The sequence below is a fragment of the Capra hircus genome, chromosome 15, assembly GCF_001704415.2.
Source record: "Capra hircus breed San Clemente chromosome 15, ASM170441v1, whole genome shotgun sequence".
Lineage (NCBI taxonomy): Eukaryota > Metazoa > Chordata > Mammalia > Artiodactyla > Bovidae > Capra > Capra hircus.
Window position 1 is genome coordinate 32,049,505 of NC_030822.1, and position 23,444 is coordinate 32,072,948.

At 37.1% G+C, this 23,444-nt stretch overlaps 1 protein-coding gene across 3 annotated transcripts in view; it reads right to left on the bottom strand.

Annotated features, from left to right (window-relative positions):
* Window positions 1-23,444, bottom strand: part of NUP98 (nucleoporin 98) — an 88,110-nt gene that overhangs the window by 64,250 nt on the left and 416 nt on the right. The window contains exons 2-10 of one of the 3 annotated variants that reach the window (XM_018059429.1): window positions 11,276-11,370; window positions 10,838-10,939; window positions 10,550-10,726; window positions 8,943-9,082; window positions 7,263-7,370; window positions 6,030-6,210; window positions 4,553-4,713; window positions 4,271-4,408; window positions 2,688-2,751 (exon numbers count right to left, since the gene is read on the bottom strand). In XM_018059429.1, coding sequence (XP_017914918.1) covers window positions 2,688-2,751; window positions 4,271-4,408; window positions 4,553-4,713; window positions 6,030-6,210; window positions 7,263-7,370; window positions 8,943-9,082; window positions 10,550-10,726; window positions 10,838-10,939; window positions 11,276-11,351 — 1,147 coding nt within the window. In that variant the 5' untranslated portion in view covers window positions 11,352-11,370. Of the gene's footprint in view, window positions 1-2,612; window positions 2,752-4,270; window positions 4,409-4,552; window positions 4,714-6,029; window positions 6,211-7,262; window positions 7,371-8,942; window positions 9,083-10,549; window positions 10,727-10,837; window positions 10,940-11,275; window positions 11,371-23,444 lie in introns of all 3 variants that reach the window. The other 2 variants (XM_018059428.1, XM_018059427.1) reach the window with 2 other exon arrangements.

Genomic DNA, 23,444 nt, shown 5'->3' on the forward strand with positions numbered 1-23,444 from the left:
TCCCATATTGGGTAACATGCAACTAATGATGATATAACAATGCAATAAATCTTTGTGCAACCTTATTCCATTTCCAGATTTGTTGTATGACTTATTTCCAAATCAGAAAAGTATCTCTGCCCACATCATCAAATTGACAGCTTCCCAAGACAAGAGGAATATCAAAGAAAGTCTCACTTAGATCTAGATTCCTCTAGGGTGGTAATGGAATGATTTAAGTTCACCCAAGAGTAAAACAAAACCTGTCACCCTGCAATCTGTATTTCTTGGGAGTCTTTCCTCTCAGGGCTTATTCATTAATAAACTCTTACTGGGCACCTACTCTATGCCAGGCACTAGGTCAGCATTAAGGATTAAAAAAAAAAAAGGACAATTTAGCACATAAGTTAGTGAGGCACATCAAATAAAGATGAGAGTTTTCATTTCCAAATCAAGTAGTCTACACAAATACCTTGTCAGAGAGAAAATATATTTAATTCTGAACATCAAGTGAAGTGAAGTCACTCAGTCGTGTCCAACTCTTTGCAACTCGTGGACTGTAGCCCACACCAAGCTCCTCCGTCCATGGGATTCTCCAGGCAAGAATACTGGAGTGGGGTGCCATTTCCTTCTCCAAGGGATGTTCTCGACCCAGGGATCGAACCCAGGTCTCCCACATTGCAGGCAGACGCTTTAACCTCTGCACCACAAGGGAAGCACTTAAATACAAGGATACAGTCTCTAGAACTTCAGATCCAAGTCAAAGATTTCAAGGAAGGAAAGGAAGCTGGGCTGAAAGAAGAAGGGGGAGGTGGCGGCAGAGGTGGGGCAAAAGGGGTGTCCTTACAGACGTCTCCTGCCACCTACAGATACCCAGGCATTATGGGACTTTTCCTTGGGCCTCCAGAGAAGGGAGGACTGGAACTCAGCTCTACCAGAAATCAGACCAGACCAGAACCAGAATTTGAGTTCTCTGCCAAGAGGAGGTGATCAGTCTCCAATCCTCCGCTCAGGCTGTGCTATCAAAAAAACATTCATTTTCAAAGGGAACAAAATTACCTCTTAAGGGGGAGGGAGGTTCAGGAGGGAGGGCATATAGAGCTACAACTGATTCAGGTTATTGTATGGCAGAAACCAACACAATATTGTAAAGCAATCATCATCAATTAAAAATGGTTTATGGTCTTCCAAAGAGCCACAGTACTAAACAAATAACACAGAATATACGTGGTATTAAAATTTCATGAGGTGAGCAGATGATTAATAAGGGGGAAAAAGGTCTACAAAGGATCCCTGAGGAAAAGGGAGTGACAGTGATTTATAAAGGCTGAAAAACACTGATTTTAACCCTTAAGTATCTTTCTCATCTTATTTCATAGATAAGAAACAAATACACAAAACTGATATCCACGCTACCCAAGTCCACTGTCTCAAGACCATTCTTTCGTAGAATACAGACAAAAAGGTAGAATGTCTATAGGTAGAATGATAAACATTACTAGGAATGAATGAACAACTTCACTCTTCACACTTCACTTTATAACAATGAAAGGGGTTATAAAAATCAAATCAAATTTTAATACATTAATTTAAGAACTGGTACCTGACAAAGATTTGTCTATCCCCTTCACATAGCTCCTCTTTCTATGAAAACATATACCATTCCAATGGATATTTAATGCAGCCTCTTTTTCCAGTACAAGATCATTTAAAAAACTCACTGAAAAAATGTAACTGCTGACTTAAGGCAAATAACCATATGCTTGTACTCATCTCCCACTAGATATCCAGAGCCTAATGTTATATCTGGTACATGAAATACTTTAAAGAAGTATTTCAATCACTATTTCCTTTGGTAATGAAATGAACTTTCCATGACTAATTTAACTCAAAATATGGTGAATCTGTTTGAAAACTTACTTATAGTTAAAATAATAATGTTTCTATTAAACAAATTTTAAAATTTCTAGCATATCTCTGAAGAGTAGTTTAAAGTTTGTTTTTCTGTCATTCAATCTTACCTGCTATTGTCCAATTTTTTTTCCAAAGAATATGTATTCAAAATAAAACACTTTTGCCAACTATGGGAAAACTACTGAACAATCCCTCAAATCAGAAAGGCTTCAACTTTCAATAAGAATCATCAAATCTCAAAAAACAACAAAACACTAAACAACAACAAAAAGTTTAAAAAGGAATCATCAAATCTCATCTGTTCACTACCTCCCTGTGTGAAAGAACTTGGTCTAAAACAATGTGTTATCTCAATCAAATGTGTTTCACTTTTTGTTTCTCAATTATTGATGAGGTAATCCAACGAAAATATTTTCTTATTTTGAAAATAATCTACCTCCATTAGAGAACCAACATTCTGCAAGATACCTCTACTGCGTCCATTAAATATTCCATTTTATCCAAAGCAGGGAGTCAAAAGAATATAGTTAAGGCAATTTATATCTCTTTCAGGTATCTTAACCCAAGTCCTTGAGTTTAAGCTTTTCCCTCTGTAATCTCCTATCAAGCCAGAGCTTACCTGCGAATTTTAAAATATTCCCAATAATATGAATCAGGAGAATGATGTGTGGTATAGTCAGTGTAACTTTAAGAGAGTCAAACCTGCTTTTTGTATGTACCAAAATTGGAAGTGTTTGTATTGGTTCCTAAAGTCAGGGTTGGTTTGTTACCAAAGAGCCCGCCACTGGTTGTACCAAATGAAGGAGCACTGGTTGTGCTGGTTCCAAACGTAGTAAGCTTGTTATTTCCAAACAGGGTCTAAAAAGAACACAATACAGGACAATTTTAAGTAGTATGTAAGACACACTCTAAACAGATAAATCAGGTATACTGGACTGGGTCTGTGGTAAGGGAGAGAAGACGTCATAATTTTTATGAAAAATGTATGAAGAAGGATGAATAACGGCTCTCAGAAAAATATCTAATCTGAGCAAGATTAACAAAACAGAATGCTCCTAGCCTGAGAAGTTAATGGTAACGCCTCACCAAACGTAGTATTTCAGTGAGACAAAGAAAAAAACAAGAAACAAGGCAGTCAAATTATTTTTTACCTGGTAACAAAAATGTTCTCATGTATTGAATATGTCAGCAGAAAGTTACAGTAAAAAATTTAAACAAGCTGCAACATGGATGAACCTTGAAAACATTATGCTAAGTAAAAGAAATCAGTCACCCAAGATGTGATTCCATTTACATGAAATATACAGAATAGGTAAATACATACACAGCTGATCTGAACTGACTGGGGGAAAATGAGAAGTGACTATTAATGGGGATGACATTTATTTTTAGAGTGACAAGTATGTTCTAAAATTGATTATGGTGGTAGTTGCACAATCTGTGAATAAGCTAGAAACCACAGAATTTTAAACTTCAAAAGGGTGAATTGTACGGCAAGTGGATTACATCCCAATAAAGTTGTTTAAAAAAATAAGAACTTTCTGAAGCATTTTTTAAAGATAATTTCCTCAATTTCTCACCTCAAATAAGATATAACAGATTTCAATCTCCATGAAAACCACCACATGATTTGGTGATTTTTTTTTTAAACTAGAGTCCAAAGCTTGTTATAATGGACACATAATATAGACACCTAGTTTCTTTAAAAGGTATTTACTATTGTTTTTTAAGTCATGTGCTCCTAAATAGTAATGTCTTCCTTAAATGATGTAACAAAAAAAAAAAAAATTCAGTTAAGCCTCCAGCAGCATGAAAACCTTAAGAATAAAATTTTAGTAACTTGATCAACACCAAAAATATGTAATTAACAAATAAGATACCAACTTATCACCCAAAATAGAAGGTAGAAACAGGAATTTAAAATGATCTGATTTTAAGGGCAAAAGCCTCTCAACTTAGACTCAACAATTTAACCAACAAGAGTGGTTAGTTCAGAAAAGACAAAGAAGTTTCAATAAGAACCTAGTTTCTGAAAATAAACCAATTATAAAGTTACCTATTTTTTGGTACTAAATAGCTTTCAGTTACTATCAGTATAAAATCATACAATATTACTCCCCCAAAATACTCGAAAGACAGATTTTGCTTTTCTTAAATTCAGCTTTTTTTTTTTCCCCATTTTGTGGGGTTTTTTTTTTGGCTGTGCCATGTGGCTTATGGGATCTTAGTTCTACAACAAGGGATTGACTCCCCGGGCAGTGAAACCGAGTCTTAACCACTAGAGCACCAAGAAATTTCCAAAAGACAAATTTTTCTTAGAAATTCCTTTAGCAGCTTTATATACATCTTCAAATTACAGTGAATTATAAAAACCTACCGAACCAACAGCACCAAATCCAGTACTGGTCTGCCCAAAGAGACTAGCTCCTGTTCCAAATGCTGTCCCGGTGCTGGTGTTTGTAGCTGTCCCAAAAAGACCTCCTGGCTGTGAGGCTTGGGTTACTCCAAATAGACCCTGAAAAAGGTGATCTAGATTACAAGATATCCTAAAATAGTTGTCTTTAGAATATTAATAATAGTTGCCATTTTTCCAAGTTTATATGACAGATAATATAGAAGCCCCATTACTTAGCTCTACCAATAAGACTTGTTTCCTTACCATGGTGTTGGTGCTTGGCTGTCCTAGTGTGCTGGTATTACCAAAGGAAAAACCAGTGGTCTGGGTGGTTGTGGGCTGGGCAAATGGTTTGCTGAAGAGGCTAGTAGTTTGATTCTGCTGGCCAAAGAGACCACCAGGATTTGTTCCAAATCCAGTTGTACCTTTCAAGAAAAAATAAAGGGGAAGGTTGAGGGGCTGGGCAGAATGTGAAGTCTCATAGTATCTAGTTTCTGCAATAAGTTTGTTATTGATTATATACCTAAATTACCCTACATTCATTAAGTACTCAAACTGGATAACCACTTCATTTTTCATCCTCCTTCATCTAATTCCAGATTTGGTTCAGACTAATTTCTAAAATAATACTCTGATCTTAGGAACCCAGTCTGGGCTAAGTAATCTTCCTTGTGAGCTGAGAGCTTTTTGTCTCTTTTAAAAAGATAACACACGCCACTTAAAATGTATGTGGGTACTTTAACCTTGTTGGAGTAAGTTTTTCTTCAAAACAGGGGCTGTCTCTTTATAGCAATGTATCCAGCATAGGATACATTTAATGAATATGTGGCTAATCTAAATCAAAGAATACCAAAACTGAAAAGAATACAAATGCCACTTAAATATGTATTCATTTGTATATGTTTCTATAGAAAATATCTGCTTGTTTTTACAGAAGCAAACTGGTGGCTAGAGGTAAAAAAAAGGATGTTTGGTGATGTACTTTTTGTATTTTTTGAATTTTATATCATATATATGTATTACTTTCACAAAAGTAATACTTTTATGAAGTAATTTAGTAACCATCCTAGACTTCCCTCTTTCATATCCCACATGAAATCAATCCATAAATAAATCTCAGCTCTACATTCAAGCTTGTTTCAGAATCTGGCATTTTTACCAATCACCACAGCACCCTTCTCTTCAAGTCACCATCACCTTTCATGTGGATAGGGCAACAACTTTTCTAACTGACCTGTTTCCACCCTTGCCCCCATTCAACATGCTTAATACAGCAGCCTTCAGAATGATCCTTTATTCATAATCTTATGCTTTACCTGAACCCTCTAATGGCTTCCAGACTCAATAATTCAAATCTTGACAATGGCCTACAAAGCCCTATGAAGTTCCTTACATCCTCCAGTACCTCCCCTTGTTCTCTTCTATTTGGCAAAAACTCAGGATTTTTAGACTTCTAGTTTCCTCTGGCTGGAATTCCCCCAGAAATCTGTATAGCTTTATCTTTCATCTTCTTCAGACAGGTCACTGATCAAACTTCACCTATCAGTGAAGCCCTTCTTAACTATATACACTTAATACCATTATTTCTCCCCACTCATACAGACATATCAGGTATTTCCTATTCTTCAGGACCCCTCAATCATTTTTCTCCATAACACTTAGACACAAAAATGACAATTATGTATTACTTTTAGTTGTTCATCTCTCCTCAAAAGGGCCCAATATGATGTCAAGTGCTTACTAGTTCCAAAGGCTGTTTTGTTCTGACCATATGCAAAGCCTGAGTTTGTTGTGGAAGAGCTGAAGAGTCCTGTTGCACTGGAGGTGGCTGGAGAAGACCCAAACAAGCCAGTCGTGGTACCTGCTCCCACCTGATTCTGTGGGCCTTTCCGGTTGGCCTGATAATCCTCTAAACGAAGCTCCTAGAGTAAGGGAAAACATTTTCCAAATCTATACACAGTCAAAAAAATTATTTAGGAGACTAAAGACTCGAATTTAGTATTCAATTTCTATGTTCAAATAGGAACCATGACTTAAAAAACAGAAAACTATGGAATGGTTAACTTATTATAATTACAGAAAAAGATTTTCAGTAGCATATAATGGACATTAAAATCCATACCATAATTACCATGAAAACTACAGGCCAAACAACCAACCACATCTTAATTTCAATTTTCTTTTATAGACAGTAATACTTTCACTTAGACAATAATCCTATCTACTTACAGCCCAAATGTGAAGATTAGCTGATTAAAAGATGGAGGATACTGAGAAATTCAGCAAACTTAGGAAAAGCAACAAAGTTTAACAATTCTGTCTCACAAGTTAAGTGTGTTTCTGTATACTCCAAGGAAGCAAGCACAATTTGGGATGCAGAAGACAATCAGAGATGACAGTTAAAATGTACAACAAACAATTACACAGCCATAATGAACAGCCTCAAGCAACATGGATAAACCTCACAATCTTGACAGACACACTTAAGAGCACACAAGATCTCATTTATATAAAGTTCAACAATGGGCAAAACATGGGCAGTCAGGATAGTGTTAACCTCTGGGAGGGGAGGACTGTGACTTCTGGCAGGGCCAAAGGGGAAATTATGGATGCTGGTAATGATTTGTGTCTTGATTTGGAGCCTGATTACCTGGATGTATTCACTTAGTAAAACATACTATGCTACATACTTATGAATTTGCATGAGTTTACTAAAAACACATGCACGTGCATACACTGCCCAGAGTAGTATGAGGAACCAGTCAGAGTAGACTATTAGTAAACTATACTGGTACATACAAGCTGAATATCATCCTTGTCTAAAATAACCGATAAATAATATATTAACTAAAAAAAAATTGGTTGATGTTAGTTTTTTACATAAATCCTAAAACATATTCAGAAACATTTAAAAAAGCTGCTCCCTAATAGAATCAAAAGGTTAGGGTGATACTCTGTAATGCCTTTTACTGACCTCTAGTGACTTGCTTTCATATTCTTTCATAGCAGTAATACACTGGTGCTTGGTACTGATGTTAGTGCTAACTCCAGCTTTAACCATAGTATCAGTACCGGTTGGAGGCTGCAAAGGAAGATAAAAGTAAATCTGAAAGTCTAAAGCAAATGTTTAAGTTCAAGTTTTATAACCCTACTCTCCCAGGCACAATTCTTCAACTACTGAACTCTATAACCAGTCCCCTAGGTCTTTTACTAAACAAGACAGTTTTAACAGTGCTTGATTAAATACTCTGCATTTCTAATCTCACCTTTTATTAAGGTTATTACATAAGTCAATCTCAGTAACTGTTATCAAAAATTCAGAGAATTTTAAAAAAACAAAAAAAAAATCCCAGAGATTAATCCCATAACCAAGCCATCCAATTATCTACTAAAATATACCTAATAATATATGCATAAAGAAAGCTTTATCCAATTTACCCAATATATACATTTAGCCTCTATTTCTGAGTTCTAATTCCTATTCTGCTCTGAAGTGTCTGCTTTATGACTATTGTTGCATTTAAGAAATATGGAAGCCTGGTTTTTCCTCCTATAAGCTTATGAGGCAAAGGTACTAGTAACTAAAGTGAAGTGAAGTGAAGTGAAGTTGCTCAGTCGTGTCCAACTCTTTGCAACCCCATAATGTCAGTTTTCTCAATTACTGTCCTTTCCAAGAGACAACAGACAATATTTTTCACTATCATTTACATTTAACTTTAAATTCAAGATTCTAACTTCAGTAATATGAATTCACTACTTTGCCTAAGAAATTCTTTATTTTCTGGATTAAATTGTAACAAGTTTTTCCAATCCCTATTTTTGCCAGAGATTTTCATTAGGCTAACTGCACTGCCAGCCTATCCTAAGTATCTCCTAAGCAATCACATCAAGTGGTATCTTACATCAAGTGGTAGTCCACAGATTTTCATAAACAAAATCTTTCATTCTCTCTATCCAAATTCTCTCAAAAAAGCTGAAGAAAACACTAAAGTCTATTGCCTCAATCTGCCATTTCAGCAACAAAAATTTTATTTCTAATTGGCACACAGAATATTGATATACCATATAGCTCCTTAAAGTCCTTACTTTCAGTGATTTTTACAGTTTGCTCCATCATTCTTTATTTCTATAAAGAATTTTTGACCATTCAAAGGTCAATTATGAACACTGTAAACACAAGTTTAACCTTGTACTAGTTTTTTCCCTTTTTGGCCATGGCATGGTTTGCAGAATCTCAGTTCCCTGACCAGGGACTGAACCCAGGCCATGACAGTGAAAACCTGGAATCCTAACCACTAAGCCATCAGGGAACTCCTGATAGTAGCTACTTTAATCAACCTTATAAATATAAATTTAACTGGTTTGATTATAATTCAAACATAAACTATAATCTAGATTTATGTTTCATGACTTTCCCTGTCTTGTTGTTTAGTTGCTAAGTCATACAGGACTCTTTTGGGACCCCACAGACTGTAGCCCGCCAGGCTCCTCTGTCCATGGGATTTACAACTATTACCAGATACTGTTCTTAACACATTTCAGGAAGAGTGAGACTAACCTATGCATAACTGGAAAGAGAGGAAATTTTATAACTCATCCTGCAAAAAAATATACAGCAGACAAAAATACTCCACAAAGACTGGAAAATACTTACGTTAAACTTAATAGTAGTCCCAGTAGGAGCAGCTGTAAAACTACTTGGCCCAAAGAGAGAGCCAGATGTGCTACCAAAAGGATTAGAGGTGGTATTTGTAGTTCCAAAAAGTCCCCCACTGCTGGTACTTGTTCCAAAATCTATAAATTAGAAAGAAAAATGGGACAGTAACAGTAAAGAATTTAAGAATCTGTAAGCTTTTTTGGAATTGGGCTGTGGCATTAGAGCAGCATTACTTTCAAATCTCTCAAGCAAGTACCTTCAAATGGATATTGTGCGTATGCACACATGGGCGCGCGCGCACACACACACAAACAGTTCTAGGCTCAAAACTGAAGTAAAACAAAATCTGAATCTTTTAGTCAGCTAAGTGTCCATAAAGTCCTTCTTGGGCATACTCACACAACAAGCTGAAAGAAACAATACTCTGTTTCATCAAATACTTTATCTCATTTCTCTCAGTAAGACCATATGCTGAATGAACTTGTCTTCCTGACAATGTCTTATCACAACATTGAAACATACAAATGGTCCAATTAGGGTAATCAAACATAGGTTAACATAAAACTTGACCCAGAAAAATAATTTAGAAAAATCAGTAGGCATGTTGATCATTTACAGAAGTAAATCTACTTTTCCATAGAGCTGAGTTTTAAATAATTACATAACAGAGAATGTAACTGCTATCTAAGGGATATATTTTTCTAAATATAAAATATGACTTCTTGGTACCAGAAATAGCAGTAAGCAATACAAAGTTATCTGCCAATACAATAACATCCTAATACCAAGTTAAGAGGAATGTTGATTTCTCACAAGCAGTCAACTATTTCTTTTCTAAAAACATGTCCTAAAACATAGTTTAAAGTAAACAGCCATATCTCTTTTGAATGAGTATTTTAGAATGCATTTTATACCATTATGGTTAAATATTTCAACATTCCCTCAAACAACTTTCCCTTCATAAAATAATGACAGCTGATTGACTTACTCATTCTGCCATACTAGTGGCAGAATGGCATCAACTCACTGGGCACACCTGTGCAACTAGCAACGTTTTTGCCTCAAAGAACTGTGTGAAGTATCCCTGAGCCGCATTTAGACTTAAAGAGAAAGAAGCCACCAATTAAACAAATTGGCCATGGCTAAGGAATGGAGACATAACTATGTCACATCCAGTACTTACCATTTCTGCATTAGTCTCTTCAAACCAGAAGTGAAACAAAGGAAGAAGGTGCCCTGGAAGGTGCTATGTATTATGGTTGACTACACACATTTTCCTTGAAATTCTTCCTTCTTGATACCTATGAAGTACTCTGACCTGGCCTTTCATCTTATTCTCTGGGCATTCTATATCAGGTGGCTCTTCCTCTGCATATTCCTTAAATACCAGTCCTCCTAAGACTTCCATTCAGAGAGAGATGTACATAACCCCTTCCTTTCTAGCCTATTTAACTTTTCAATACCTTTTGAAGTTTTCCTCTCCCCATGTTTTTGCTGTCTGGTGAGAAAAGGGGGTGGATGAACACAGGGAAAGGAGAAGAGAGAACACATTCAATAAGAAAATCAAACTGTCAGAGGCAGAAGTCCAAAGATTTACTACTTACTCCCAAAGCCCGTTGGCTTATTTTGTGCAAAGGCATTGTTTTGGGATGAGAAGAGGCTGGTTCCTGTGCTTGCAGTTCCAAACAAGCTATTTGATGTTCCTGTTGATGTGCCAAACCCAAAGCCAGTGCTTGTGGAAGTAGCTGGCTGGCTAAATGAATTGGTACCAAATAAGCCTCCTGGAGAGATAGAGAAGGGGGTAAAAAAAAAAGTTACACAGATTGAAGTCACTAAATGAAATCCTATACCAGCTATGAATAAACCAATAGTATTCTAAATAAAATCCCTACCTGGTTTGGTCTGTGAATTTCCAAACAGGCCTCCAGTATTGTTGCTAGAACCAAATGCAGATGTTCCAAATGCCCCTCCACTAGTAGTGCCAAATCCAGTATCTGATAAAGCAAATTCCAGAATCAAAATAAAATCTAAACCAGGTCAATGTTTAAAAAAGTATTTCCTGGTCTGAAAATTAGTAACAAATTATAACTTTCTGATAAAAGAGCCAATTAATAACAGTAAGTACATTCTACTAAGGATCAGAAAACCAAGAAAACTCAAATTTTATTTCTATTTTTTAGAAAATTTTAACAAGATTTTATCCTGGTTATTTTTCAGGTTATTATAAAGTTCAAAGTACAAATTAATTCCTATCTAAAACTATTGGAGTGGATTTGTTCTTAAAACAGCTTAAGATTTCTCTCCCTCATTTGTTATTTTTTAAAACTTACTCTGCCCAAATGTTGAAGTTGTGCCAAAGCCACCAGTGCCACCCCCAAAGGGTGTTCCAAATGACTTATTAAACATCTTCAAAATCTTCAGAGAGCTGGAAAAAAGAAAAAATTATCACTTTTTAAAGACCATAAAATGCGGTGAAATTTTTTTCAGAAAATGTACTATTCTACAAATTTAATTAGGCCTATTCAAACTGTAACACAATATTCACCCTTGTTCAATATTCTGAAAGTCTATGTGATAAAACAGACTTTGTAAAACTGAGCTAAACTCAATCAGTACCATAATGTGAAATTAAAACTTATATCATACCCACAACCGTCCCTTTAAAACAATGTTTTTAGACCTTTTTAAAACTTAAGCCCCCCTTTAATAAAGACATCAGGTCTACTATGCCCTATTTTGGTATGCCCCATGTAGGAAGTTATGCAGAATACGCCTTAAAAATTTTAACAACATTCTGTTATCCCAATCTGAGAAGCTAAATTTTTGGTCAGGCTTTATTTTCAATAGTTTGCACTGTAAAAAGTTTTTCCCTGTATTTTTCAGTATATAAATGTTGTAATATTGTTCTTCAAACTATGTACACCCCCTCCTCCCATCTCTAAACCTGAGAGATTCTGGTACCCTGACATTCTTTTTGAGATTACTTCTTAACACTATTCTCTATGATTCTCTGCTTACCTATCTTCTACTACTTTGGGGAATATTACAGAAAACTTTTGGTCAAAACCTCCATTTCACATGAATGAGCCCCCGAAAATATCCAAACTATGTACATGGTCACTTAATGCATTGGCCAAAGTAAAAGTTTTTTCCCCCCTAAATTTGAATGAAAACAAGGTATAGTTTTACAAAAAAGTAAACACTTCCCGTCCTGCCCCGGTCAACAAATTTTCCTTAAATTTAAAACATCTGCTACCACTTACGTGCCAGCAGACAAGAAAACAATGAGTAAAAGTCAAAGTGAAAGTCACTCAGCCGTGTCCCACTCTGTGAGACCCCATGGACAGTCCATGGAATTCTCTAGGCCAGAATACCAGAGTGGGTAGCCTTTCCCTTCTCCAGGGGATCTTCCCAACCCAGGGATCAAACCCAGGTCTCCCACATTGCAGGCGGATTCTTTATCAGCTGAGCCACAAGGGAAGCCTTAAGTAATCTACTTTTAATATTAAAACTCAGAAAACAGACAATCATGCTTGTTTAGATTGTGACAGGTATTATGGCCTTTCTATTATTTACACATAATGAAACACTTTTTTTCTTCTAGTAAAATCATATGCCTCATTCATATAATAGACTTCAATGTAACATGCTGAGGTGTGCCCACAATGTTCCAGAGTCCCATTAGCACTTTGGTATTCTAACACTCGCAACACTGTGTGCAACACTGGAAAAGATGAAATAAATACTTTTACAGAAAGCAACGTTCTGCCCCACTCCATATTTCCCTAGAAAAAAATTTCCAACACTTAGTTCTTTATCTGAACATCCAGGAATTTAATAACTTCTTCAGTTAAACAGAGCTCACTGAAACCAGTAGTTCAAGAGGGCCACATTAGAATTAGATGCAAATTTTTCTAACTACACCCCCTATACCTCATTCCAGAAGTCAGAAACCAAAATGTTCAGGATTAGGATGGAGGTATTTGTATTTTGAAAGCCTCCTCAAATGATTCTAATGCATTTTCTTGGAACTGGGGGCTGTATTTCAGGTATTTCATCATTTCTCCTTCAGCAATAAAATGTAGTTGAATTTTCCTGCCTTTTCAATCTACCAGGTGTCATAAAGTGATGAACTGGACCTTTACCGTATCAACTGGTGACTACCCTTTCAGGGGAAATAATTCTTGGAAATACTAAACAATTCATTCAGAACTGACAGTTGTGCTGGGGTCAGATGTCTGGACCAACTCATTTTGATTGTTCTCTCTCTCATACTGCAGTCTTGGGTCACAGGCCCTACAAATAAAGGAAATTCACTTGCCTTTATCTGCTGACTAAAATTTTTCATCCATCACCAATAAGGCAAAAACTGAGCTGTAATACCATTACCATGCTAAGTCTGTCATTCATTTTCTTATCCAACCCTACGAACAGCAATCTACTCGTGTAAGCCTGATTTCCTCCACAGAGGAGACATGTCAGGACTCAAATTCTCATACAGAAGCTTTCTGTCAGTTTGGCACTAGTGCCACTGCTACAGACCAAATCCACAACTTCTAATGATCAAAATTTGATTTCTAACAGTCTTATCCTAACATACAAACCTAGCATCACACATATACTCCACAAAGGAATTTTAAGTAGTAATAAAATATCCTGAGAAATATCTCACAGTTTATAAGCTCTTACAGGTTATCACAACAACCCTAAAAGGTGGGGTTATGCCTCACCACCTGTATTTTACAGATGAGGGAACAGAATCAGGTGTTCAACAAGTTTCCCCAAGGTGAAAAAAGGGATAAGCAGTAGCACCCCAGTTTAACCTCCGACTTCCCATGGACACCCTCAATCCTAGGATGGAAGATACTAAGCAACAAGCAAGAACATGTGCAGTATATTAAGAAAATTCATCTGTTCCAGACTCAAGAAAAAGGCCAACACAGTTTAGACTCTTGGAAAGAAAGCTTCTCACTCGAGCTTAGCCTGTCTTTATGGTTCTGGCAAGGATGAACTTGGCTTACTCTCAAGTCTGATCATACTGGGATTCTAAGTGTTTTTTTAAAAAAATTATCCCCATGGAAGCAAACCAAGATTTTACAAACAGCTTCATTATTTTTATCATGATTGCTAGAAATTAAAGAATAGCTAATATATTAAACCCTTTGCACTTCAAATAAACCAATTTCCTGACTCTGCTATGAAATGTCAGTGACTTCAGTAAAAAATGCCCCCTTACCCCTCCCCAAACTCCTTACCACCCCCCCCCCTTGCTCCTACCAAACAACTTCCTAATTCATTCTTCAAAACCTAGCTCAGGGACTTTCCTGGTGGCCCAGTGGCTAAGACTCTGCTCCCAATGCAGGGGGTCCAGGTCTGATCCCTGGTCAGGGAACTAGATCCCACATGCCGCCCTTGCACCACAATGAGAGAAGCCTACATGCCACAACGAAGACCCAGAGCAGCCTAGATAAATAAATAAAATAAATGTTAAAAAAAAAAAAACACCTAGCTCAAATGTCATCTCTTCTATAAGGTCTTCCTAACTCCTGTTAGTAATCAGTCACTCCTTTGGGCTTCCACAGCACAGTGTGATTTATTTACACATATCTATCTTAACTCTCTCTACCATGAACCCTGTGACACCACCAACTACACAGATCTCCCTTGAGGACTGAAAGATTTGTTGTCCCAGCTGCTGAGACGTACTACCAAAAGACAGCTTTCAGCTGTCGGTCCTCTTCAGAACTGCCTCTAATGAAAAGAGTTGCCTCACCAAGGGTCAGATCAAAGTGATATCTCTGCTCTTTAACATGCTCTCAATGTCTGTCATAGCTCTTCAGGGGACAGACCATATCTAAAAGCCAGACATCTTTGTTCCAGCTTAGGATAACTCTCAAGGGTGATTTCAGCTTCATAGCAAACATGGATTGGCTAAGGCCTTCATTAAGATACTATCACAACTCAGTTTCTTACTCAGCCCATTCTACTTCCTTCTCTTCTTTCCCACAAGTGCACTCTCTAATAAAACTCATGCAGGATTATCTCCAATTCAGAGTCTGCTTCCCAAAGATGTCAACCTCTCAACCTCCCCCAACACAACCTGCAACACACAATGAACTCCAGGATAGAGCAGTACCATTTGTTTACTATCCCAGAACCTAACAAGCAGTCTGAAACGAAGTTGTACTCATTTCCTAAATTAATGGCAATCACCACGAATGTGTTTTTAAAACTCAGTCTGAATGGTCAAGTTACTTTAGAAGCAATTTCTAACTTAAAAATAAAATTACCCTACATTAACTCTCACAACAAAAGGAAGCTGTGAAAGGAAAGATTCTTGGTAGAATTTTTCATCTAATGAGGTCCTAAAAGGAAGAGATCACAAAATGGTTGGATACAACCAGCAGACACTTATTTGGCCTGTATATATACACATATATATATGTGTGTGTGTGTGTGTATGTATACAGTATATTATACACACACGTATGTATTTTTAAATGTTTATGTATATGTATATATTTTCTTAAACTAGCTGATAACATTTAAAATAGGGATATATTATCACCATCATGTGGCAGTGGATGAGAGGGGAGTTTGAGAGGGAATGAATACATGTGTATGTATGGCTGTTCACCCTTCTCTGTTCACCTGAAACTATGACAACATTGTTAATCGGCTACACCCAATATAGAATGTTTTTGGCGTTAAAAAAAATTAAAATTAAAATATTGCAAAAACAAGAATGGGTTATGTGTACGTCTCGTATCAGTTTCCCCCATATGATAAACACATAATAAATGTACTCATCAGTTTATTATGTAATGATGTCATCAACCTTAAATTACTCAACTAACGTAGTGAATCAGGGCACTCAGCTATTTACCTAGGATATGGTGTATCGACAATAAGGCATCATCAAAACACTCGAACAAAGTTACCCTAAAAGAATTATTTCAAGTAAAAGACGTTCAACAAAAGAAAGGAAGTTGCAAAAAGATACAATTGGCAGATTCTTTATGTAAAATAAAAAAGATAACACAATTATTTATGGATACATATATACATAGTAAAAGTAAAAGAAAAAGACTAGTAAAACACAGGAAGGTGGTTACCTCTGGAGAGAGGAAGGGAAATAAGGCATGGGGCAGAGAATGCAGAGGATCCGAACTTCTCAGTAATGTCTACTTCCTCTGTCATCAGTAACGAGTGATCTAGAGGGTGCAGATGCTGGCATTAACTCTATTTCCATTTAAAAATCTATTCAAAAGGAAAGTAGTGATCCAAGTGACTGAAAGGTGTGGAACCTCTAAATTCATTCACATTTAAAGGCAAAGCATATATTCAAGTCTTGATCCTTTCAAATATATTAACCTGAGCCAAACTGAAATCCTCCTAGAATAAATACTAGCTAAAATTTGACTTCTTACTGTGTCCCAAGCACTGTTCTATGTTTTTTTTAAATGAATTATCTCTTATAAACATCCCCCAAAATCCAGTGAAATAGGTGTTTTTATCCCTATTTTACAAATGGTGAAATTGAGACAGAAATAACTTGCCCCAAATCACAAAGCTATTATTAACTCCAGAAGCTATGCTCTGAGAGTCTATAGAGTCTAGACTGCCTTAAGAAAGAACACTGACGACTAAAGGGAATTGACTTTGCACTCATTACAAACAGGGAACCTATGAGACCAAAACTTGGCAGTATTGATCCAGCACCATTAGAAGAAAGAGACATTTCTCCGGCAAATATGGGAGATCTAGTCACCAGGAAGGTAATTTCTCTTGTGGATCAACAATTTATAAGATATTGCCATGATCTCGATGAACTTTCCTGCAAAGATGAACCACTTCCTTTAAGGATCAACTGACTTATTTTCATTGCAATTTTTCTCCATTTGGTATATAAGACATACTTACAAAGAATAAAAAAATTCCAATAGTACTATATGGAAAGAAGCAATGTCCTTAAGTTTACTCTGTTCTCTATGTTCAATCTTCTAAGTAATAATTCAGACTGTCAGATACACAAGAAAGAGGTAGCCTTAATAACAGATAACAGTAGTCCAGTATTCCCCACTGTCCCAACTAAAGCTAATTAACTGATGTCCAATTTTTGTGAGCTTTGTGAACTCTGGGTTCGACAGCAAAACTCAGTTTTCTTCCAGAAAAGTGGTGGACAGACCCTGAAACATGGTAACACCCAGTCAACTGCCAACTTTATGTGCTATCTGAATGACTAAGCAAGTTTGCTGCTCTCTGACAACAGAAAATTACACAAATGGGAAGTAATTTTTTCTTTCCGCTTCCTTTGTATCAAACTCAGAAAAAAGCAAAAACACTATTTGTTAGATGAATGGACTAGTACTTTATTTACAAAGTACTTTTTCATACAGTCTCTCATCTTCACAGAAGTACTAAAAAAGACAGAAATTATCATCCACAGAAAACTGAACTGAATGACTGCTAATTTTTCCCTTGGGTGGGAGAGGAGGGATGGGAGTTGGTAAGAGCTTCAGGTAAAACAGATTGGCTTATTAATCACCTAATAACATATCCCAGCAAAACCACCCATTATTCTCTTGTTTTACAGTCTCCTTCTTGTAACTGATCCCCAGATCAAGCCATACCCTTTGCTGTTGTTGTTTTAGTCACTCAGTTGTGTTGGACTCTTTTGTGACCCCATGGACTGTAGCCCACCAGGCTCCTCTGTCCAGGGGACTTCCCAGGCAAGAATACTGGAGTGGTTTGCCATTGCCTTCTCCATACCTTTTGTTATAACATTCATTTCCTCTCTAAAAACTATGCCCCCTTCTCTTTCTAAAAATTGCTACTCGAGCCTCACCTGCCTCAACATGACAGTCCCAGATTACACCCTTCAGACTCCTATCAGTATAAAAATACTTCCCCTTCCCCTTTCCAACCCTGATTACATAAACTAATGCCTCCCAGCTGTTTTTAGTTATGCAATATATTTGCCGTCATACCTGCTGCTTGAGTAAGCTGTTTGCTGCCCTAGTAAAAAGTATTGTGATTCCCCTCAATTTCTCCCATTAGTGTGTAAAATTAATTTAAAATAATCCAGAGTACCTAATACAGCTCCTTCCTCATAGTGCTGAGTAACATTTTTCATCCCCTAAACTCATTTTACAAACTGAAGCAGTGAAGAGTACATTAGTCTTAGAGACAAATCTGTATTTAAAACTCTCTGCCATTTAGTATGCTTGCAATTCTCTGTGAATCTAAAATTAAGTGAAAATAAAAAGGTAAAGAAGGAATAAAAAACTGCCGCTACTTGCTACTCTGTAATTGTAGTTATGATATTCAACCCTCAGATCTCAATTTCTATTCCTGAATGGTAGGGATTATACAGCCTACGCCAAAGAATTGTTAGAACAAAGATGCCTCAAACTAGAGCTCCTCAAGAGCAGATTTCAGTCTAGTTTTACAATATTTTAAATTAGAAAATCACTCTAAACTTTGATTGATCAGTGCCAAGCCAGAACTCCAAACATAATATGACTTATTTCCCAATACTGTTGGTGTCACCTACTGACCATTTAAAACAACCGTGAAGCACCACAGCAAAAACTAAAACAATTACCTCCCCAAACAATATACTGAGGGCACTCTGATTACTCATTCACTCCTGCTCATCTCACATTTGCAGCTTCATTTTTAACTACTCATGTTAATATATAAATTTTATGTATTTATTTATGTTTGGCCATGCTGGGTCTTTGTTGCTGCCCAAGAGTTTTCTCTAGTTGCAGTGTACAGGGGCTACTCTTCTCATTGCAGTGGTTTCTCTCGTGGCAGAGCTGCAGAGTATGGGCTCTACAGTATATGGGGTCAGTGGCTGTGGCTAAGGGCTTAGTTGCTACAAAGTATGTGGAATCTTCCTGGACCAAGGATCGAATCTGGTGTCCCCTGCACTGGCAGATGGATTCTTAACCATGGATCACCAGGGAAATCCTCATATCTTTTTAATTTACAAAACTATTTGCCTATTTTTTAAGCTTATTCCATCTAGCAAGAAGGTTAGATGTGTAGATACTAGTAATCTTTGTGTAAAAGAAGTACATGGAAGTAGTCTAAACAAAGTTGTGAAGCGATGAGTGATTCTGATACACACTCATGAAGGATGAACTGTTTTCTTCCTGAACAGGCTAATTCACGCAATTATATTCCCCTTGATCAGCAGTGCTGTTCATAAAACAAACAGCTGTTCTGGTGAAGTAAAGAGGGATGGGGACACAACAGAACCTCATCAGTGAACACTTTCAAAGAAGCTTATGACTGTATGAACCAAGTGTGAAAAATCACTGTCTTAGATCAGTGGTTCTCAAGGCTCCTAGAAGTCCCCAAAACCTTTTTGAGAGGGCCCATGAAGTAAAAGCTATTTTTATAATAATCTTTAGACATTATTTGTCTTTTTGAAAAAACTGTGCTGGGATGTCCCTAGTGGTCCAGTGGTTAAGACTGTGCTGATAATGCAGGGAGTGCAGATTCAATCCGTGGACAGGGAACTAAAATCCCACATGCCCCACAGCCAAAAGATTAAAAAATATATATATTAAAAAAAAACTGTGCTGACCTCTGCATCTAATGGTATATAAAACTGCTAGAATCGAACACAAAACAAAACAATGGCCCCAAACTGTAGAGTCACTGGATTCTTCACTGCCACTCACTCACAGCACACATAAAAACCTACTTTCACTTGAATGTCCTTGATAGAGCAGTAAATCATTGACTGTATTAACTCAACATTTCAGGGCACATCTTTTCAATATTCTGTGCGATTATTCTGGGGGATGAAGTGGGAAATACTCAAAAGCACTTCTACATGTTGAACTACAAGGGCTTCCCCAATGAAAAACAGGTGGGTGATTACTTGTGAATACAAAGTGGAACCAACAGATTTTTCTTCATGGAACACCATTTTCATTTCAAAGAAAAAATGACAAACTTCATTTACTTAGATTTGAAGCAAAAATTGGAATCTTGAAAACCTGTGTACACCACTATGAGCTTGTTAGCTTCCCAATTTTTAAAAGACATCTGATGAAATGTGTGGCAATATGAGCAACCGTAAATCTGTCAACATTTGGAAGAGCTGCATGACTCAGTGAATCAATGATTCCCTTGTTGTTGTTTAGTCCCTAAGTCATGTCTGACTCTTTTGCAATTCCATGGACTGTAGCCTGCTAGTCTCCTCTGTCCATGAGATTTTCCAGGTAAGGATACTGGAGTGGGTTTCCATTTCCTTCTACAGGGGCCCTTCCTGACCCAGGGATTGAACCCACATCTCTTGCACTGGCAGGCAGATTCTTTACCAGTGAGCCACCTGGGAAGCCCAGTGATTCATAATGACCAATATACGATGTCATAAAATCATGCTCGGGTAAACACCCATTCAAAGTGCAAGACAGACCAATGAATTTTAATGTAAACATTGTACACAAGTTCAGGTTTGAGTGTAGTGTCAAAGGAGAAATCTACAATTATGTGATAAGGTTATTTAAAAAGCACTTTTTCCAGGACTTCCCTGACGGTCCAATGGTTAAGACTCCACACTCCCAATGTAGGGGGCACAGGTTCGATCCCTGGTCAGGGAGCTAAGATCCCACATGGTCCCCAGTGCAGCCAATAAATAAACAAAATAATAAACCATTCCTCCCTTTTCCAATTACTATGTACCTGTATGAGGCTGGATTTTCTTCACATACTTCAACTAAAATAACATATCAACCATATGAATGCATAAAATCTGCCAACTCAGTGGTCTTCTGTTAAGCCAGACATTAAAAAGATTTGCAAAAATGCAAAACAATGCCACCTTTATCACTAAATTTTTTAGTAACTTTTCATAAAGTTGTTATTTAAAGCAAAATAATTTTAAATCAATAAATCTTTTCAAAGTTGGTCTGTTTCTAGTACAGTAAATATTAAGCCACATAAACAAAAGCTGTTTGGAGTCTGCAATGGTTCTTAAAAATATAAAGGAGTCCCAAGACCTCAAACTTGAACTGTTAGAGCCCTCTTCTAATCCTCTGACTCCAGTTTCACATCTTTCCACTCACCCTACTGCCTCCCAGCTTCACTCTTACGACCAGATATAGCATCGCATTTAATTGTATCAATTCAAGTACAAGCTCTTTTGCCTTTTTCCACAAAAAAATGAAATAAATATTGCTCTATTTATCCAATGACCTATCCCCTTTCAAACAGGACTCTAATTTCTCCTATCCCAGAGAAAGGGAGGCTACGACAGACATGAAAGGAGAAAATAAAGAAAGCAACTCTAGTACTCTTTTTAGCTTCCCATCCCAGATTTTGACAATTTAAGGGTTTTCAAGGATATCTCAACCAAATGCAACTTATTAGCTGACTCCACAAACATAGACAAAGTATAATAAATGTAAGATTTTTTATTGAAATATTGGGAACGTTCTCTGTAGAGCACCAATCTCACTGAGGGGCAGTTTTGCCTCTCAAGTAACATTTGAAAATGTTTGAAGACATTCTTGAATGTTAAATCTTGGAGAGAGGGTGTTATGAGTATCTAATGGGTAAAATACAATACATAAATGAAAAATACTTAGGTTCAATTCTAAACACACAGAATGTGCCAAATTCTCAAGAAACATTGTTTATATACTTTGTCTCTAATACTTATTGTTAAATCGCTAAATTTCTTATTCCCTTAAGCTTTGAACAGATTGCATAATTACAGATGTGATCTTTATTTACTGGAAATTTAACATCAGTATTACTACCCCTTACCTCCTAAGGTTACTTGCTACTATAAAAGTATCAAAGGAAGTAACACTTCCAAGCTATGAATCTGGTTCCCTAAAAGTTGTGCTTGTTATTAGCTGTCTAGGAGCAAATGGACATGAACAGTCAGGTATCAAAGTACAACATAACACACAAATGGTATGGGTCCTCTTATCTGGGCCTGATATTTCAGGAGTGCACAAATACCTAGCCTCTTTATAGACTACTTTTAGGCTTAACTCCTCCAATTTGTTTATCCATCCAGACAAGCATACTTACTGAGGGCCTACTATGTGAAAAGCAAACTGAATACAAGACAAAAAACTTTTTACCAGTCTAATAAAAAGACACAGCTGAAATACAAAATGACTGGTGTCATAAACTGAAGTATCAAATAAGTGTTATAGAAGGCTGCAGGGGAAAGAATGCCGGGGGAGGCTTCCCAGAAGAGAAAATGGCACAGAAAACACACCCTGTTCACCTCTTAGTATTATAAGACTACAGCTTCTGCTCTTATACACTACATTTCTCAATTTTTGCTTCATCATCAAAACAAGAGGAAAGTGATGAGTCAAAAAATAAATTTATCAAAAGTACTTCCCAGGACCTCCTTCTTGTCCAACTTCTGGTTTGTTTTCTATATATCCAAACTTCAACAAGTTCCAAACACACCATCTAACAAGTGTTTCTTTCTTTCTAAATTTATAAGACTATCACAGGGAATGATCACTGCTCTCTTCTTTCTTCCCTAGCTTCTTCTCCCAAAATAGTTTAATTTTCTCACCTTATTCTATGTTTTCGAATTCGGTAAGAGAGGAGTTATGAGTCCCAAGATACAAGAAGTGCCAAATGACTGCTGTGTATCTTTCTAAGTCTTGTCTTTATTTCCTGTTTTCTATTTCAACTCTATTGTAGCTAACTAACTGGACCCTTTCTTCTGAATCCTCAGTAGCCGACACAAATAAACATTTCAGACCTAGATCAGGAAACTAGCCACTAATATGTAGCCTTATCAGTTCATTCCCAATACATGATACCCCTGATGTTCTTCAACTTTTGAGTTTAGTTCTCATGGTCTAGGCTAGGGTTCCACTAAGGAAGCGTTTGCCTTACGGTGAACTGGGCGGGTAGCAACCAAATCGGAAACGACACTGAAAACTAGGTTTCTGCTTCCAACTACTCAATGTCACCATCTTGACCCCTCCACTTTTCTAAAGGGAATCCTCAGTAATGGGGGGCTAGAACGCCCAGGGAGGGCAGTATAGTAGAAAAATTTCTGGCACTTTCTAGTACTGTTTCTCCTCTGGGCCTCAGCTTCTCCACCTATGAAACTTGCACGTGACATGGGGTAGGGGAATTGACTTAATTTCCAAGGTCCTTAAGGCTAAAGTAAGTAATCCAGAAACCTCACCCTGTTTCTCGTCTAGCTTTATGTGGGACACGTGGGAGAACAAAAAGTAAGGTTTCACTCCATTAAATGACCCTTAATTCTCAGATACAGTTTTAATAAGCTCACAAACTCCAGACCCACTCACCCTCCCCAGGGGTTGCAAATTTCCCCTTGGAGAAGCCAAAGCAAATAAAGCCCAATCCCGCACGATGAGCAGGGAAGTGCTGAGGAAACCGTCCCTCAGGTTCTCAAGGCGCTGCCCCCGCAAAGGGCCTGCCCACCTAATCACTGACGGGCAAATGAATGAGTACAACCTGCTAGAG